A 19,737-nucleotide genomic window follows, 5' to 3' on the forward strand; every position below is an offset into this window, starting at 1 on the left:
GCTCCCCAGCCCTGGAGAGAAGCATCCGTCACGACAGTCTGAGTGGGAATGTCCTTGTGGAACGGAACCCCTCTGAGGAGATTCTCCGCTGAACACCACCACTTCAGAGACTGAAGAGCATGTAGAGACAGTCATATCTTGTCGTCCCAAGATCCTCTCCTCTGGTCTCATTGATCTTCTAAGCACTCTTGCAGCGGTCTCATGTGCAGCCGTGCATGCGGCGTCAGGAAGATACAAGAGGCCATCGATCCCAGTAGAGACGACACCGTCCTCACTGTTGGAGATGGAGCGGCCATAAGAGCCTGAGCCTTCCGAAGGAGTGATAATCGTCGCTCCTCCGAAGGAGACACGCTTGCTGACAGCGCATCGATGGAGGCTCCCAAGTACTGGATGCACTGGACTGGAGTCAGGACAGACTTGGACATGTTGATGTGCAACCCCAGCTTGTTCAATAGAACGCACGTCTTCTGGAAGTGTGCTTGAGCTTCCGAGAAGGAGGAGGCCTTGATCAACCAATCGTTCAGGTACGGGTAGACAAACACCTTGTTCTTCCTCAGGTGTGCCGCTACCACTGCCATGCACTTCGAGAATGTCCTGGGCGCAGACTTCAGCCCGAATGGAAGTACCGTGTACTGATAGTGATTGGTGCCGACTTGAAATCGCAGAAACTTCCTGTGTTTGCATGCAATGGGTACATGGAAGTATGCATCCTGTAGGTCTATCGCACACATCCAATCTCCTCGTTGCAACTGAGGGTAGATCTGATGCAACGACAGCATGCGAAACTTTTCTCTGCGAATCCACTTGTTTGCCTGTCGCAAGTCCAGAATGGGCCTGAACTCGTTCTTGTCCTTCTTGCGGACCAGAAAGAACCGGGAGTACAGGCCTCTTCCTCTTTGAGACAGAGGTACGTCCTCTATCGCCCTTTTCCTTAACAGGATATCGGCCTCCGCCTGGAGCTCGCGCAGCTGATACTGCGAGCTGACCGGGGGAAATCGATGGAGGAGGGCTGGTGAACCGAAGACTGTATCCATTGCAAACACTATTCAGCACCCACTTGTCCGGAGTAATTTTTCTCCACTCTGCCAGAAAAAATTGAACGCTTCCCCCCACCGGAGCGGGTAACGGACGAAGGGGAAGTAACCGCTCAGTGTCGAGACCCAGCCGGGCCCTTGTTCGCGGTAGAGGACTGCTGTCCACCTCTACCCCTCTGACGTTTCTGGAAGGGCCTTCTGTATTGCTGCTGTTGTTGCTGCTGCTGTTGCCCAGAAGACTGTCCCCTTCCTCTACCCTGCGACCCGAACCGCCGTTGGAACTGGCGGTAGGGTTTCTTTTCTTTGGGCTTCTCCAAGCCCACAGCAGTCAGGGTTTCAGCCTCGGCCTTCATCCTGGCCATTTCGTCATCTGCGTGTTTCCCGAAGAGGGTATCGCCGGAAAACGGCAGATTTGCCACTCGTTGTTGTGCTTCAGGCTTGAGCGACGTCAGCCGGAGCCAAGCATGGCGTCTCTGATTGATACCATGGCAGTATCCATGCACGGCCAACAGGGAGATATCCGCCGCGGCGCTGATGGCCTGGTTCGAAACCAGCATCCCTTCCTGGACGATCTCCATGAAGTCCTCTCTCCTGTCACGTGGGACAAAATCCGCAAACTGTTCCATGGAGTCCCACAGTGCACGGTCATACCGCCCCAACAACGCCGAGTCGCTGGAGGCCTTCATCGTCGTGGAAGACGTCCCACACGCCTTCCGTCCAGCTGAGGCAATCCAGCGGCTCTCCTTATCCGGAGGCACAGTGGAGGACGGGGAGGTAGCATGCAGTTTCCGAGCCGCCATCACAATCACCGAATCAGGTACTGGGTCCTTCCGTAAGAAGGCCGGGTCCGACTCTGGAGCCCGGTACTTCTTGACAAGCCTGGAGGGAGCGGCTTTCACCACCGCCGGCGTAAGGAAGAGCTGTTCAGCAGGCTCGACCAGTCCTGGCACCAAAGGCAGTAGGGGACGAGACAGGTGCTTCGTGTGCAAAGTCTCGAAGATCACAGAAGTCGTGGGCGTAGGGGCCATCACCTTGATCCCCAACTTCGCAGCCCCTCTCAGGAGAACCTCCTGGAACGTGCCAATGTCATCTACCGGAGACACCCTCGTCTCCGGTGAATCCGACAATGTAGGTGAATACGAACGGGTCCCAGAGGCCGAACGGGACCTGGACCTATGCCTCCTATGGCGATGTCTGGATCTCGAGGAGGATCCCTGTCCACTCCTAGATCTATCTCTCCTCCCTGAGCGTGACCTCGATCTCCTGGGTCTGGGACGCTCCGCCGGCTTCCCCGGGTCGGACGTCTTGGGCTTAGGAGGAACCTTCGACTTAGGAGTCTTCTTCGAAGGTGTCGGAAGTCTGGGCATCGACACCGATCTCAGTGGAACCGGAGGAGGAGCACCCGGTACCGGGGCCTGCGGTCCGGAAGGAAGAGCAGGTAGAGGAGGTAATGGAGGAGGAGTCGGAGCCCTCGGAGGAGGACCTCTAGGCAAAGGAGGAGGAGGAGTAATAGTCTTCTTAGGGGTATACACCTCTGAGTACGCCGTTCCCGGCGAGCCACCATCCCGTCCTGACTGAGGGGAGCCCCCCACAGTCTTCGGCCTGTCCTTACGACCCCCTGACGTCGAAGACCGGTGTTCAGACGTCGAACGTGGTCCCCTCGACGTCGAGCGGCCCTTCGGCGTCGACCGTTCCACACGCCTCGACGTCGACCCCGACCAGATGGACGATCCTCTAAACCTAGACGACGGGCGCTGACGCCTCGACGGCGACCTCGACCTCTTCGATCACCTCGACGTCGACCTCGATCGCCTCGACGTCGACTTCTTCTTTGCCGGAGACCTCTTCCGCCTCGACGGCGACCGCGCCCTCTTCGACGGCGGTCTCGACGACGAGGATCCCCTCGACGACGAGGTCCTCGCCTTCGACGGCGAACGGCGGTGTCGCCTCGACGGCGAGCGCCGACGCCGGGTCCTCCGATGCCGTCCACTCGACGCCGAAGAAATCGACACCGGGTTCGACGGCGGCCTGTGTAAGTCCCTCGACGTCGACGGGCGACGTTTTCTCGACCCAGAGCCCTGGGGAGACCGAGAACTGGCCGTGGACCTTCCTCTCGACGTCGTGGTCAGAGCAACCGACCCAGACGGAGACCGTGGATGTTTGCTGGACTTCCTGCCCCTGGGGAGCCCCCCAGAGGCCTCAGCATGGGCAGTAGAAGCCCTTCCAGACCCACCTTGAGCCTTCAGTCTTCTTTCTTCCAGGCCCTGAAGTCTAATCTTCCTCCTGTCCTTCAGGGTCCTGCCAGAGAAGCCTCTACAGATCACACACTCCTCTGGGATGTGGGAAGAGGGAAGGCAGAGGATACACACCTCATGGGGATCTGACTTGGCCTTCTTCCTGGAGCACTCCGGGCATTTGTCAAATAATGCAGGCATTATGGACAACAAAAGGGTGCAGGAAACCAAGAAGAAAGTCACCAAAGTACTTTAAAAGTACACAAAATCGAATTTAGTGAAAAAACACCAACAAAACCCTTGAAAAGGGAGAGCTCAATGCTCCTGCTTGCAGGAGCCGGAAAAAAGAACTGAAGTAAGTTGGACCTGCTATACATTCTGGGATACTGGGAGAAGGTTCTGGAAGATTCTCTTAAAGGCACAGTATCCTGTTGTGAGCCACATAATGGCAGCCTATGGGGCTTGTTTGTCCAGGTTCTTCTCTCTATCATTCCTGAGGGATTTTGCTGGTAAAGCAAGGGAAATCTGTACAGGCTTTGCTGTTTTGTGGATTTTGTGGTGGAATTTCTAGTTGAAGTACTGGACAGTGTAGCCTTTTTAGGCTGCATTATCTGTCTTTAAATTCTCTTAAGTGTCTATGCATTTCTGCATTTTTTGACACTGTAAGAGATTATTTTTGATTGCTCCGGGGTCCACGCACATGGGCGGGACTATTCACTAGATTATGACTATACACAGAGATCCCCTACTACAGAACAGAATGGTATCCGTTCCATCACCTGCAAGGCATTTTAAGAAGATGCGATGGAGACTGGAGAAGGCCCTAAGGGGCAAAGCCCTATGGGGGTCACGGTTGAAGCAACTCGGCAAAATATTTATTTCCCGATTCGCAAGAATTGGAACCATGGTTAAAAAAATACAGATGAAGTGGAAGGTAGTGAGCAAACAGAAAAGAGCACCGTAACAATATCAAACCAGAGCGCAGGCACACACATCCGGAACGGACAGCGGAAATAAAACACATCCCGAACGGACAGCGGAAACGAAAACAATCTAACAATGGAGTCAATGCCCAAGTGCATTAACACCAAGAGGAGGAGTCACGCTATCTCCTGACTCAAAAGACTTCTTCGAAGAAAACAACTTGCACACATCTGGACTCAACACTAGATGACCAGAATATGCAAAGCATGTTTAATTACAGCACACATGCTTCAAAAATAACATTGATTACATTTTATAACACCGTTACCGATATATGTTATGTTAAATAAATTTGTAATGCGCTCGCATACCTGGAGGTGTCCCGACGCTAGCTCCAATTCACAGGGAATGATCTGAGATCAGGCCATAGATGTTTTATGGCCAGGTTGTCAATTCTTTTCTGAATGTGAGCAGATTTGATTTGGAAAGGCAGTGAGTTCCATGCCTTTGCCATACCTATGATAAAGCTTCTGCCTCCCCAGCTAGTTTTCTTGAATTTGGGAACCACTAAGGTTTTAGTTTCCATGGACCGAATGGTTCTAATTGGTACATACCATTTAATATTCTGCCTAAGGTGGTAAGGGCCTGTATTGTGGAGGGCTTTGAAGACTGTACACAATGCCTTAAATGTAATGCAATGTCTCACAGAGATCCAGTGTAGTTTCAGAATTTTGGCTGAGACTGACTTAAACTTGTGTAAGCCAAGTAGTTGTATAGCTGCAGCGTTTTGCAACAGTTTATTAAGGTGTTGTTGCTGTATGTGATTGAAGAATAAGATCAGGAAAACGAGTATGCCAAGGGTACCCAGATTCTGATAAGAAGTCTTGGAAGTAGAGCGAGCAGTCAAAAAAAAACACACACATACTCTACAAGAAAGAATGTATAGAGGGAAAGGTCAGGAGTTTAAAGACACAAGTGATGTGATGTTTTGTAAAAATATGCAATTACTGAGTAACCTATTAATCGACCTTTTGTAATAGACATTAAGGAGCAGCCTGTAAGCAGCCGTTTGAGACTAGCTGTTTACCCATGTCGGGATAGCTGCACTCCCTGCTTCAACAGTAAACGTGCTTTTGCCTAGATAAGAGGAGTCTTGTCTTTTTCTTTATCTCAGTTTCCCTGCAACATTGCTTACTCCTTCCAGGTAAGCTACTAGCTATGAATCCACAGCTTAGGGAACATTTTGACCTAGGGCCCTTAAGCAGAGCCTGATGGGTTTGTTTCATATAACTCTTGAGTAAGAACAAGGATCTTAGCTATATCGATTGTTTTTGCAGAGAACCCCCATAGACTACTGATAAATATTTCCCACAGAGCAGGACATCCTACTTAGGAAGAATCAATGACAATTCTTTTTTTGAGCCAATCTGACAAATGATTCTCCCTGCAAGAGGTTTCTTAAGTTTCCCCTTCACTGAAGTGTCACTAACATGAAGAGGAACCCAAAATGTCTTGCATGAATCACATTTTTTGCAATTTTTTCATTCAAAATCTGTTCTATGGAAGCAAAAAAGCAGAGAAAGCCAAGAGACATAATAATCAGAACAAGAATACTGTTTACAAGTAAGCCCCCAGCAGAAACCTGCAGGTCCATTTAAATGAATGTTATGATCTCCTCTGTCAGGTGGTCTCTGGGTATGTAAAGATGACATAACTCTTGCTTAGGTGTTAGCAATGTACAGAAATAAATTTAGTTGTGACTGAAAGTCAGCAAACCCATAAGTACCGTTAGTGACTGCATGAACAGACAAAAGGAGACATGTTTGTGATGAGAGGAAAGGGATCTGCCAGACACAGGCAAAATGGCAGAAAGACCGGTCAAAGATAAAGCAGTGTAGAAGGTCACAGGTACCAGTACAGATGTACATAGATGTGGATGTTATCCCAAGTCCAGACAAAAAAGGGAAGAATCTCCAGCTTGCCCACCTTGTAAGAATTAATAGCTAAGTCTCGGCCATCAAAGGAACGATCGCACTTTAACAATGGGATGCTCGTGAGACAGCGTCCCCAAATAATAGCAACAATTGGAAGTTGATTGCTCCACTCATAGATAAGTCTCTCATGAGAGACCTTCGCAATCAGCTCCTTTAGCCAGTTTTTGTGTGTGGCCAGAACTATTGACTTCCATTTCCCATACGACACTGATCTGTGCCACGCCCACATAGCTGGCGAACCACTTTTTCCAGTGATTTGGGACGGACTTCTGTCAAGAAACAGAGCACAACAAGAGAGGCTATCAAAGCAAAGTCATGTCAGCTAGGCCTTCATATTGGTGCTATGCTGCAGTAGTTAGATAGCACATACCAGGTCTAGAGAATGCCACAATCAGTCTATTGGTATATCCATGAGGGGCAATGAGGGCAACGTCCAGCGTAAATATTAGACATGCTTCTTGCAATCTTTTATCATGTACAAGCAGCAGAAGTGGGCAATCTTTCTCATTATATAGCTTGGAGACCCATTTCTGCCAACGGGCACACAGCAGGCAATCTGTTGATTTGGAAAACGTTCAGGGTAGTATAAAAGTCCAAGACAGTACTCCCGGATTTAACAAGTGTTCAGAGAGAGAGGGGGCCAGTCGTTACTTCAGACATTGAGAAAGTTGCAGGTACCACTACTGACGGAAGGGACTCCGTTGGAAATCCCCTTACGGATCTAGGAAAGATTTCACATGCCAATCATACAGTAATTCTATAAGAATGCCCAAGATTGACCAGAATGACCTATAAAATGGTGTAATCGCTGACAATTTATCAGGAGGTGCACTTTGTTTCAGAAAAGCACTTTCACATGCATAAGTCTGAAGCTTTTCAGTGTTCTGAAGTGTTACCTTTGTGAACCATAGGATGGAGGATAGGATGAAATATATCTTGGTAGCATGTCACTACTTTAATATAGCATACCTATACTCTCTTCACCTCAAAGTGGGCTTGCTCCGTCACTAATCAAGTCAGTTGGACCTCAGATTTCTGCAAGATTAGCGGTCCGCTTGACAGAAACCTATGTTGCACTGTTATGCCCCGAATGCAAACCACTCCACAACAATTACTTGAGAGAATTAACTCAAATATTTCCACTCACCTTTCTTTTCTATAGTGAATCTATTCCATTTGCAAACATTTTCTTACATTGACTGCAATGGGCTTACCTTTGCATCATATGAAGTTGGGGCTACTCCATTGCCTGACCAGGAGGTGGCAGATCCTTGAGCAAATGGATTGCCAGGCACTACATTAGATGCTGTTGAAGCAGCGGGCCAGTAATGCTGTGGTGGCTGTGGCATGCCATATGCTCCTTGGTGTCCCCAGGCCTCATCCTGAGGTCTAGGTTGTGGTGGTGCTTGGTGTGGAACTCCGTGATTAGTCTCCGCATAGGTGTAATGTGGGGCAGGCATAGCTGCAGTCTGTAGAGTAGAGGGAAAAGGAAGAGCATTAGGAATCTCAGGCCACAAAGTAAATGTTTCCTAAATGTCATACTATGGCTGAATCAAGGTTGATATCGAGGTTTATCCACAGTTTTGGAATCAAGGCTGTGTGTTCATCACCGATCAGTAAACCGAGAAAACAAATGTTACAGGAAAAATGCAGTCACTTCCAAATTCCCCCCCCCCCCGTCATTAAAAGTTCTACTTTATGGCCTGACATCACTGAAAAAAGAGTTCCAATATTCTGTTAACAGTAATCAATCTCTGGTACAATTTATCTATTCGCATTATTAGGAGACTTCACTGTTTTCAAGCATTTTCTGACGGTGAGAGATTTTTACAAGGTCACACCCTAGAAACAATGGAAGCTTTGAAATTTTAATGTAAATATATGGTGTTATAATTATTTTTATAGTGCATTGTGAGGAGTTCCTGGTACTGTGTGTGTATGTGAGGCTAGCCCGTACCGGGAGAGGTGGGGGAAGGGTTAACAGCCTTACTCGAAGAGCCTGGTCTTCTACTTCTTGTGGAATTCAAGCAGAAAGGAGAAAGCTGTGATGCATAGTGAGAGCTAATTTCAGGCCAAATAACTTTATTTCGGCCGCCTGGGCCAAAAAAATGTAAATGCAGAGTAAAACTGCTCAATTCAACACAAAAGGAAGTACATGATTAAAGTAAAATAAGCACCAGAAACGATTCGATAAAACAATAAGATGTCAACTGGCACATATAGAATACAATTGAGTACATAGTCGTGCTAAAAGTAGTACTAATATACAAAATATAAAAACAGAGAAAGCATTGGCACAGAGATTAAGTAGGGTCATAGAGGGGTTAGTCAGTAAAACACAGCATGGATTTATTCCTGGAAAGGGGACCACCCAGCATACTAGACAACTGATCACCATTTTAGATGCTGCGGAGGTTGCCAGGGACCCTGTCGCGGCCATATTTCTCGACGCAGAGAAGGCATTTGACAGGGTCTCCTGGGACTATTTGTGGAAGGTTATGGAGTGGTTTGGGTTAGGCGAGGGTTACATCAGGGCAATTCAGGTCCTATATGAGCAGCCGACAGCGAGGTTGAGAATTAATAAGAGTTATACAAGGGCAATACAGATAAGACGTGGGACTAGGCAGGGTTGTCCAGTTTCACCCTTGCTGTTCGCTTTATATCTGGATCCCATGTTAAGAAGAATAGTCTGTAATAATAATATCCCCCCGGTCAGGTTGCATGGCATGGATTATACATTATTCGCCTATGCAGATGATGTGGCGCTCATTACTTCTGAACCAGGGAGGGCTATAACTGAGATAGAACAGGAGGCTATGAATTTCGGGGCAGTATCAGGGTATCTGATTAACAAAGGGAAGACTCAGATAGCTCAGAACAGATACACAATACACCAAGATGCTAGAGTAGTCCCTGAGGCGTTATATCTTGGGATCAGGGTGACAGCGGACTTAGATACCCTAGTGGGGGTGAATATGGAACCATTATTAGCTAAAGTCAAAAAGAATACTGAAAGGATTCCCAATCTACATTGGACATTAATGGGACGCATAAATGTGATCAAGATGGTCACATTCCCGAAATTTCTTTATATTTTTAGAGCCATTCCTCTTCCTTTTGATCAGAGTTGGTTTAGTAGGCTGGAAGTCATTCTTAATAGACTGATCTGGGCACAAGGGAAGACCAGGAGAGCCTATAGGTTCATGACACTCTCTAGGGAAAAAGGGGGATGGGGGGCCCCAGACTTTAAACTCTATTATTGGGCCGCGGCCATGCAATATTTTCAAGGGTTGATAGGTGGTAGGGGAGAGACACAAAGGGATGGCAGATCTGCCTTCACAAATGTATATAGAGTACTGATAGGGGGGGAAGCTGAGAACGTTTTTTTAAATACGATTGATTATAGTTATTATAAACACACCAGGTTTAAGACCCTAAGAGCAGCCTATAACATCTGGAAGGCGGTAACTAAAAAGTTTGGAATGGGGAGATACAGTAGATATACTCGACTGTTAAATAACCATTCACTCCCGGGGGACATCTTTAGGGATGCAACCATGAGGGTTTGGGACAGTAAGGGTATTAAGAAGATCGGAGACTTAATGGACATGGAGGGGGAGATATTACAATTCCAGGAGTTACAAAATAAATTTGAAATACCTACTAATAGTTTCTTTAAGTATCTACAGGTGAGAAGCTATTTGGCAAATAAAAAGGGAGGTCCTACAGGGTTTAACCATTGTAGAATATTGGATTATTTAGAACGGAGTAAGCACTGTACAATCCAACAGCTGTATGTAGAACTGTGTGCCCTTAAAAGTGACGACAGGGATAAACATGCTAGTAAGTGGGTGGAGAAAGTGGGGTCTAGCCTGGATGGATTTCAGATGTCTTTGGATTTAGGAAGTTCAGTCCTGTGTTCAGCGACGTTGCAATCACAGCATTACAAAACATTGTATTCTCTCTATCATACCCCGGCTAGAATTGCACAGTGGGGAGGGATGTTAGGAATAACCTGTCCACGTTGTGATGCAAGTAACGCGGACATAGTACATATGTTTGCGCAATGCCCACAACTACATACTCTGAAGGGAGCAATTGAGGAATTTCTGGAGGGCTCATTGGGGATCAAGGTCAAAATGTCTGATGAATTAATAATGCTGGGGGTGATGGCAGGGGCAGAGGAATCCCATATAGAATTTTTGTTCATGACAGCTGCTGTCTTTCGGATCGGTATTGCGAGGGCATGGCTGGACAGGATACCACCAACATTTCAAATCTGGGTAGCAAGATTATTGTCCACGTAGAACTTGGAGAAAGCGATATACGACAGGAAGGGCAGAAGGGCAAAAATACGGGGAGGGAAGATATGGCAACCCATAGCTCGGTGGAAAGCTGGGCAGAATGGGGAAGGGGATTAGGATGCGGGGCGAAAGCTGCATGCATTATTGGAAAATGTAGTTTGCTTCTCTTTATTTTTGTACTGCTTGAAAGTATTTTGTGTCTTGCTTACTTGTGCTGTCACCTGTACTGGGGAAAAAATATAAAAGAAAAAAAAAAAGAAAGGAGAAAGCTGTGATGCATAGTGAGAGCTAATTTCAGGCCAAATAACTATTTCAGCTGCCTGGGCCAAAAAAATATAAATGCAGAGTAAAACTGCTCAATTCAACACAAAAGGAAGTACATGATTAAAGTAAAATAAGCACCAGAAACGATTCGATAAAACAATAAGATGTCAACTGGCACATATAGAATACAATTGAGTACATAGTCGTGCTAAAAGTAGTACTAATATACAAAACATAAAAACAGAGAAAAAAATACATGAGCCAGCATGGTCCTAGGAGGGGGGGGGGGTGCCTTTTTCCAAAGTATCCACATGGCACCCAAGAACTTGGCTACATAAATGACATACATTAAGTTACAGTCCGTTCTCAAAATGCGATGAGCAGCGGAGTGGCTGCACACGCCTAAGAGCCTACAGATGGGTGCTAGCCGAGATCTACAGGCACATGCGTAAGTTGGGCAAACAAAGAGAACATGTGAAACACTCTACTGGAGAATTACAGGCAGGGAAAACAACAGTACCCCGGCAAGTCATTTTGAGGATAACGCGCTCAGTGGGAGAGTGCCTACTGAACGGGAAGTATAGCTTCCTGTCCATAGCGACTGTTACCTGGTTCCAAAGTGACTCGTACCCACAGAGACTTGAAGTCTAGAAAGTCACTGGACAGCTCAGAGGAGTAAGCCTTCCTAAAGTAAGTGGGAGCTTGTTCCACACTTTAGGAGCGAAGTAAGAGAAGGCTTGACTTCAGGTCCTGCTTTTGTCAATGCGTGGGACGCATGCTAGTAAGAGTCCGGCTGACTGGAGGTGCCTGGAAGGCTGATGGAAGTGAATGCATGTAGGCTGGACCTGTGTTGTGTAGTGCTTTGTATGTTGTGGGTGAGGAGTTTGAATTTGTGAGCTTGTGCATCGGGTGGCAGTGGAGCTCCCTCAGTTGTGGTGTGATGTAAAACCGGCATGGTAGGTAGAGGACAAGTCTGGTTGCTGCGCTCTGGATGTCTGTAGACTCTTATGGAGATGACTGGTGATCCCTGTGGTGTAGAGAGTTCCCATAGTCCAGTCTACTGCAGATAAGATCTTGGGTGACTGCCTTTGCAGTGATGTTCGGAAGCCACTTCCTCAGGATCTTCAGAGTGTGGAAGCAGGGCGCTGTGATGGTGTTGACCAGGGCGGACATGTGTTATAGATGATAAATCTGAGGTTTAAGTGTAGGTGTGGGACCAAGGCCTGCACCCCACCAGGTGGAGTCCCAGGGTGAGACATCCATTCTGAAACGTACCGCCACTTTATTGTTTATGTTCAGCTTAAGACAGTTGGATTTCATCCAGGTGGTAAACATGTTCCTTATTTTGGAAGATATGCCAGAGAGGGACAGTATAAGTTGTGTCCTGTCGGCATAGGAGAGGATATTGATGTCGGGGATGCGGATGGCATCGGCTAGTGTTGTCACACACATGTTGGAACTGGTGGGGCTCAGTGAGGAGCCTTGAGGTACTCTTGCAGATGAGTTGCCGGGTTTCAAAGGCATAAGGCAGCAGGTTGACAGACTTCTTCCGATTAAGAATGTGAAGATACATTCGAGTGAAGGTCCCTGAATGCGGGCCTGAGCAGTTGTCTGATGAGGATGGGAGAACGCGTCAATCGGTGCTAAGAGATCCATTAGGATGAGGGTTGTAGTATCTGCTCGGTCTACAATCATATTGATGCATGTTGCTGTAATGAGCTGTCTCAGTACTGTGGTCAAGTGAGTCCAGACTCTGTGATGTTGAGGAGCTAGTGGTTGATGAGGTGTTAGGGGAGGTGTTAGGGGAGGCATTAACACCTGGCTCTTCCCTAGGATGTAGTGTAGGACAGTCATCCGACTGGTAAACTTGTGCAATTAGGATAGTACCTGTAACCTCAGCGCCAGGATACCCGTGGGGTGAGGGTGCGCTTTATAAGTCTGTATTACATTACATTACATGTGTTATGGCTTTCTAGAGGACTTTGGCTGGGTGGAGTAAGTGGCGGATTGGTCGGCAGTTAGCATGTCTGCGGAGGGCTTCTTCAGTAGGGTGTTGGCAGCTAGTGCTTCAAGGCTTCCGGGAATTTGTATGTGTTGATGTCGATGTTGAGGATGCATGTGAGGGATTTGCTGATGGGGATGAGTCCTTTATTAAAGACGTAGTATGGACACATATCTGATGGGGCCCAGTTGTGAATGGGCTCCATGATTGTGGTAGTTTCATCTGAGGGGCTGGTGTTCCATGTGGTCATGGTGCGGTCTTGGCTACAAGGATGATGGGGTCAGATTGAGGGTTGAAGTTGTCATATATGGCTGTGATTTTATTATTAAAAAAGTCTGAGGTTGCTGCACGGTTCTTGACATGGGGTGATATTGCTGACAGTGGCTGCGAGTGTGATGATGTCCTTCATTATGGAGATTATTTCTTTGCTGCAGTTGGAGCGGATGTTGATGCAGTCTGCTGGGGCCTTCCACCTGGTGTTTCAGATTTTTTGGTGATAGCATCTCAAGGGGGATTTGAAGTTGTCTCTGTCCTTGGCTTCTTGGCTCAATCTCCACCTACTTTCTACTTGCGTGCAGAGCCGCTTGGTCATCCCGGAGTTCTTCTGTGTAGGAGATGGCTTGCATTTGTGTTCTTGCGGTTTTGCTTTCTTTGCGAGGGACTACAGTGTTGTTGTTCAGATGGTAATTCAGCCATTTAAATACTTGATATCTGCTGGTAAGTTGCCTGAATGTTCTTAGTGGTTCTTAGAGAGGGTGAGGGACCAATCCTGCTCTGCTGATTTCTTCTAGCAGCAGTTAGCCAGGCTTGTAGCGGTTTAAATTCTGTGATGGGAGATGTCGATTTAGAAGCAGACGAGGTCAGGGTCATTACAGGTGATGGGTGTTGCTTGATGAGGTAAACATTTGGTCCAAAATGTGTCTGGTGGCACAGGTGGGAGGTCACATACATGTTGGGTGAGTCCCCGGGTCAAAGGTTTTTGAGGTGGGGAGATGAGTTGGGGCAGGCGAGGCAGAAGTTGACGTCTCCCAGTAGGATGAAGGCACTGGAGTAGATGATTATTGGAGCAATGTAGTCCGAGATGCTGCTGGTGAAGGTGGTGCTTGGTCCTGGGGATCGGAAAACCTGGGTGCTGCATAGGGTGGAGTTGGAGATAATTTGCAGTTTGAAGGTGAGGTGCTCCGTGTAAATGGGTTTGGTGTCCATGTAATCAGTGCTGCAGATGGTTTCTTTAAAGATGATGGGAATTCCTTCACTGGACCCGAGTTGGGGGTCTTGTCTGAGGGTCTTATATCAGGGAGGGGTGTCCATGGCGATGTTTGGTGCTGATGCTAGGGTCAGCCATGTTTCTGTGAGGAAGAGGAGAAAGTCAGGGACTAAGCGGGTCAGCAGGTCTCGCATCTCTGTTTCGTATGTCAATGTGAATCTACAAATGGTACTGATGTCTGAGTAATACTCTTGAATACAGGACTTTTATTAAGATTCAAATAACTTCTATTATTACAACAAAGTACAAAGCAGTGTACATCTAATAGCTTTTCAGGAAGGATCTCAAGACCTGGCTCTTCGACTGAACCTCAGCGCCCAACAGGACCTGCAGCCCCCCCTCTCTCCTCCCCCCCCCCAGCACCTGGAGATCCTCACAGGTGAGTAGCAGCGCGTAACAAACACTGATTGGTTGATTGGTTTCACACAACACAGTCCAGATATATTCGCCTTGACACTACCGTCCAAAAGAATACGATCACGTTTATAATACCCGCTACCTTTAGGTGCAGGCTCTTTCACATTCAGTCTGTATCTGTTTGTAGGCCAATTAGCGGCAGGACTGGAAACTTCTTCTATAGCTGTGAAACCTCCAGGTATTTGCAAAATGGCGTGCTTTGTTAAATGCTGTCCGCCCATTCCTGTAGGGGGGTGTACCTTCTGCTTTGCCAACTCCCATCAATTTAAACAAGCACTGGCATTGCCAATAGGTCTCGTAATAGGAAAGTTGGAGCTATTGGTTTTGTAAATGACAAAGCCCTTTATGTTTTTAAAATGAAAACAAAAATAAAAGGCATTGTTATTTGCAATTGTAATAGCTCCAACTTTCCTACTGCGAGACCTATTGGCAACGCCAGTGCTTTTTTTTTTTTAGGGCCAAAGGACCTAAATACTCGGTAATTTACGTCCTTAACGTCACAGGCAAAAAAACCACACTGTTCGATTTGCCAAAAACGACTGTAGAAATCCTTACGACAATGCATCTCAGGGATTGAGTTGCTGTTTAAATGTCACGTTTTATGAGAGAGTGAGACACCGTGGAGAACAGTCTTGTAAAAGGACAGCCTCAGAGTGGTTGTGTGATTCACATTAAACCCACATAAGGTGGCAGCAGGCATGCCTTGTGAAGAAGAAAACTCACACACGGCGGCACACTTTGTGAAGCACTCACAACACGTGTGCACAGGCCCTGCACTATACTGTCCTTACAGCACGCCACTGAGGAATGGTGACCCTGGGAAGGGCAGACGATTTAACATCCTCTTTAACCAAGAAAACCCTAACGCTTTCGGAGAGTAGCTGTTTTCTTCTGTCTTTGTAAACACTTTCGGGACGGCGCTGCAGTCACCCCTCGGGTTTCCAGCCGCGGTCTGAAGGTGGTGATGACCTGACCACTCCGGCCACCGGAGGTTTCAGCGCCTCTCAGATGCGGTCTAGATGCTAGGAGGAGGCGCTCCTGCTCGGCAGGTTTATGCGCCTGCTGCCCACACGTCTGCGGATGGCAGACAACGCGAATGCAATCTGGGACGACCCTACCTTACTCAATGAGTAGCATTACAGTACTATCTGTTAGAAGTACGCCAAGGGTTCGCATCGCTAGCACTAAATGAAATATTATTATTAAGCGGCCAGAATTATAGTACAATCACGGTTCACCCGATTGGTCGCATTGTATGATCTTGGGCAAATGACTCCACGTCCGCGTGGTGAAGTTTCCGTCCGAAAGCCAGTTTTCAGTGCTGTGCTAAACTCAACCTTTGCATTTATTCAGACCCTGCAGCGGAACGCCAGGGCTGCCAGTTCTTTGGGAATCACAGAAACGCTCACAAACCAGCAACGGGCTGTGCGAAAGCAACTTGAGCACTGAGAAACAGAGGAAACAAGCACTGGTTAGGGAGATGCGTGGAGGGAAGCCGGATGGGGGCGGGAGAGCCTGGTGGGGGGGCGGGAATGCCAGCGAGGGGAGGAGAAGTGTGGCAGGCAGATGCGCGGAGGGAAGCCGGAGATGTGTTGGGCAGGGGGGGGGGGGAGGGGAAGTGTATGAGAGAGTGAGACACCGTGGAGAACAATCTTGTAAAAGGACAGCCTCAGAGTGGTTGTGTGATTCACATTAAACCCAAAGTAATACAGAGGCAGCGGAGAAAGTGTGGGGAGGCAGGTGAAAGAACAATGAGAGAGACAACTCAGATAGAAGGGAACACAGGCGTTAGAGAGGCAGAGACAAGTTAGACTGAACTGTCTGTTCAGAGAGTGGGTTGGTGGGTAGGTAAACAAGACGGAGGGAAGGCAGAGAAGGGGAGGGGGGAGGAGAAATGCGACACGGTGTGAAGCAGCAGGGGCCTTTGAAGTGAAGCTAAGCTTCACTTCAAAGGTGTGGGAGGAGTGCTGCTACAGCCTGGGGGAAGCTGGGTGGGGAGGGGGAGGAGAAATGCAAGTTTATGGCCCAAAAGCGCGTGCCTGTGGCCACGTGAACGTAATGAAAACCGCAGCAAAAAGCCCGTGGTTTCACGAGGATTTTGAGCACTTGAATTCTCGATCCCTCAATGCGCTTGCGCGCATTGTAGGTCACGAGACCTAAAAAGGAAGCCAAATGGTGAGCATTGTCGCACCAATGGCAGAGGATAAGGTGTAAGGGCACAGATACCAGAAAAGAGCCCACAGACAAGGAACAGAGTCACCATAAAGGCAACTTTATTCTATTTTTACATTCAGGCACTTTTTCATTGTCAATGCATAGGTAGACTCCATAGCAGTTGAACAAGATTAAGGGGGATGAAAAACAGAAAGCAGCATTGGGCAGCTTAGGCCTGGAACAACACAATGTAGAAAACCTCCTGGACAAACTTTGCACCTCTCTGGGATGAAGCTTCAAGAGCACAGTTACTGCAGAACGAAAAGGGTAATGCACGCAAGTGCCTGCCATTTGTCTCAGACAGGCACAGAAAATGCCACGTACACCACTCTCGCCCTGGTGGAGTGTGCCCTGTTACTCAGTGGAAACTAGGCTCCACACAGGTTGTAGCAGTGGGTGATGCAAGATGTTATCCACCTTTCAGTGGCGTCCTTAGCTTCTGCTTGACTAGCATCAGTGCACCCAGAGGTTACAAAAAGCTAATAATGTAATTTACTCCAGAAAAAAAAATGCAGCGCATATTTCACTTAAAATTATGGAGAGATCTCTCAGTCAAGTATGGATCTGGATGCAAAAAAGACTCAAGAACCACACTAACCCTGAAAGGTTGTGAAAGGCTCAGAGGCACAAGGGGCTTTAAACATTGCTTATGCACCTAGACAATGTTCAGTAAAAGAGCATTTTTGCGTAAAAAAACGTTAATTTCCAGGATGCCAAGGGTGCAAAGGGTTTGTGCATCAGCCTGGTAATAAACATGTTAGGGTCCGAAGAGTTGGCAAGGCGCCCTACCAGAGGGAATAAATGTGTCAGACCCATTATGCATTTTAACAGTTCCCTTGGCCGATAAAAAAAGATTCCCCATGCCTGTTCAGGTATGCTCCGATAGCTGAAAAGTGTGTCCTGCAATTCTGTCCCACAAAACATGGGCAAGTTTATGTGAAGTGGAAGAACCAGAGTCATATTTACTTATACTGAGTTCTGCTGCCTTCAAGCTCCTGCAGAAGAGGTTTATCTGTTGAAAGGCTCAACTAGTAGCGCTAATGCCCCAATATTTAAAGCGCTGCACCAATCCAGTATCCACAATGACTCAGTATGTAAAGCACTATCAATTAGACAAATCAGTATCTGGAATGCCCCAGTAAGAAAAGTACCACTAATTCCCCACCATGCAATGCACCATCAAGCAAGTACCTACATTACTGCAGTATGTAATCCACTATTCCCAACATAGTTTCCGTAATGCCCTACTATGTTAAGTAACAAAATAAGACCGTAATCCAAACAAGCCCATGAATGAAAAGCTTCACCCTCTGGCTAGAATCCCCCTCCCTCTCCCCCACCCCCAAAGACTGTAAATTACTAACAGGATGTCCAGGTATGTAAAGCACTAATACAACCCATTCCCTGGGCCAGTATTTGTTGTGCAGTGTAAAGAAGTGAAATACTAACTCCAGGCTAGTATTCCCCAGTGCTGCACCTTGTGGGGGTCGTTAAATTCAATGCAGTGCTGCTCCTACACAAGTGCAGGTTCCCTTGCAACTACAGTACATTTTCATATATGCAGTCCTGCGTCATATAGGAAGCAGAACAACGTCACAAGTTTAACAGAGATCACGCTGCTTCGTCTTTTGTACTGGATTTAAGGCAAACAACCCTGTAAGCAAGATCAATCGAAAGACTCAATTGTAGCCTGCGTGTGGAGGCAAGGCTTAGAATGATCAGAGTTCCGGTTGGTCTGTGATTCAATTTAAGTTCATTTTAAGAGTAAATGATTCAATTGGTTTGTTTTGTACTTTCAAACAGCAGAATTTCCCAAGTAGAACTCCCGCCGTCAATGCATTGTTGGGAGAGAGCTATGGCACTTCAGAATGAAAATGTGACAAAAGTAACAAACACACAGACCTCTTTGGCAGATACACTGGCCCATGTATCCCTTGAATCATAATTTTAACCATCGACTTACATTTTACACAAATATCTTGGTAGTAAGCATGTAAACATTTAGTGATGTCTCTGGGATTATTTTCTGACCTGCAGCATACACACCGATCTCTACAGTAGGCAAATGTACCCACCGTTTCACTGAAATAATAATCTTTGATATTCAGGTTAAAAAGATGACTGAGTAGACATTTTAACCCATTAAACGGTCCCAAACCCAAGAACAAGTGATCTGCAGTACTTTGCAATAGGTAATCAACCTCATGTCATTTTACATTGAATTTGCAAACTCAGCCTGGTTACATTTCTAGTAGAAATCTTTCATTCTTTTTTTTTATCCTCCTTCCATATTTTTAAACTGGGTCCGTTCTGCCAGCAGTGTCTCAGTTTATCTCTTCCTTCAACTTTGTCACTCCTTTCTGATTTCTCCATTTTTATTCTTTTACATTTATTACCTGCACTACTTGCCTCCACTTCCCCTTTGTTCTGGATTCTGAATATCCTTTAATCTCTAAACCTTTGCGGGGTTTCTGCTGATGTGTTTCCTCTCATTTTCTAGCTTGCTTTTTTCTACAGTTTTTCAATCTATTAATGCCTTTTTATATTTTTCTGCCTTCGTTTACTCTAAACCTTTGCTCTGTCTAAATCCCTTTCTTGTGCTGTCATCATTTTCCCTCGTTTTCTGTCCCTTCATGTCTGCGTTAAAAAAAAGAAAAAAGAAATCACAATCAAGAATACTCATGAAGTACATAAGAATGATCTTTGCCAAGCAGCTTATTTTAAGCTTGAAAAAAAGCTCTGCAAAGGGTGCACCTCTCATCCACTATACTAAAGGTTTCAGCTATATGCAAGAGGTCCTTTTCTGTGGCTGGTTCTCCAATATTTTGGGAGAATGAAGGCAGGCGGTGGTAGCAGCAGACTGAGCAATGGTTGCAAACGCGGAGGTTTAACGAGTGCCCACTCCTGTACCCAGGCTTTTAAGACAGGATAAGGAGACCCTCCAGACCTGAAAACAGACTAGCCCACATGCAGGCATTTGCATTCTGCAGGAAAAGGCAGTCAAACAAAGATCATCTTCAGACATTTTGCTTGTTTGTACAGCCCTGTTGTGGGTGTTAGCCTAGCAGGCTTTTTCTTACATT

The 19,737-nt window shown here is 46.8% G+C and overlaps 1 protein-coding gene across 1 annotated transcript in view; it reads right to left on the reverse strand.

Annotated features, from left to right (window-relative positions):
* BAG4 (BAG cochaperone 4) overlaps positions 1 to 19,737 on the reverse strand; it is a 113,709-nt gene that overhangs the window by 9,935 nt on the left and 84,037 nt on the right. Inside the window, exon 4 of the mRNA XM_078666385.1 lies at positions 7,401 to 7,655. Within this exon, the coding sequence (XP_078522511.1) occupies positions 7,401 to 7,655 (255 nt within the window). The remainder of the gene's footprint in view (positions 1 to 7,400; positions 7,656 to 19,737) is intronic.

The sequence above is a fragment of the Lissotriton helveticus genome, chromosome 11 (assembly GCF_964261635.1).
Source record: "Lissotriton helveticus chromosome 11, aLisHel1.1, whole genome shotgun sequence".
NCBI lineage: Eukaryota > Metazoa > Chordata > Amphibia > Caudata > Salamandridae > Lissotriton > Lissotriton helveticus.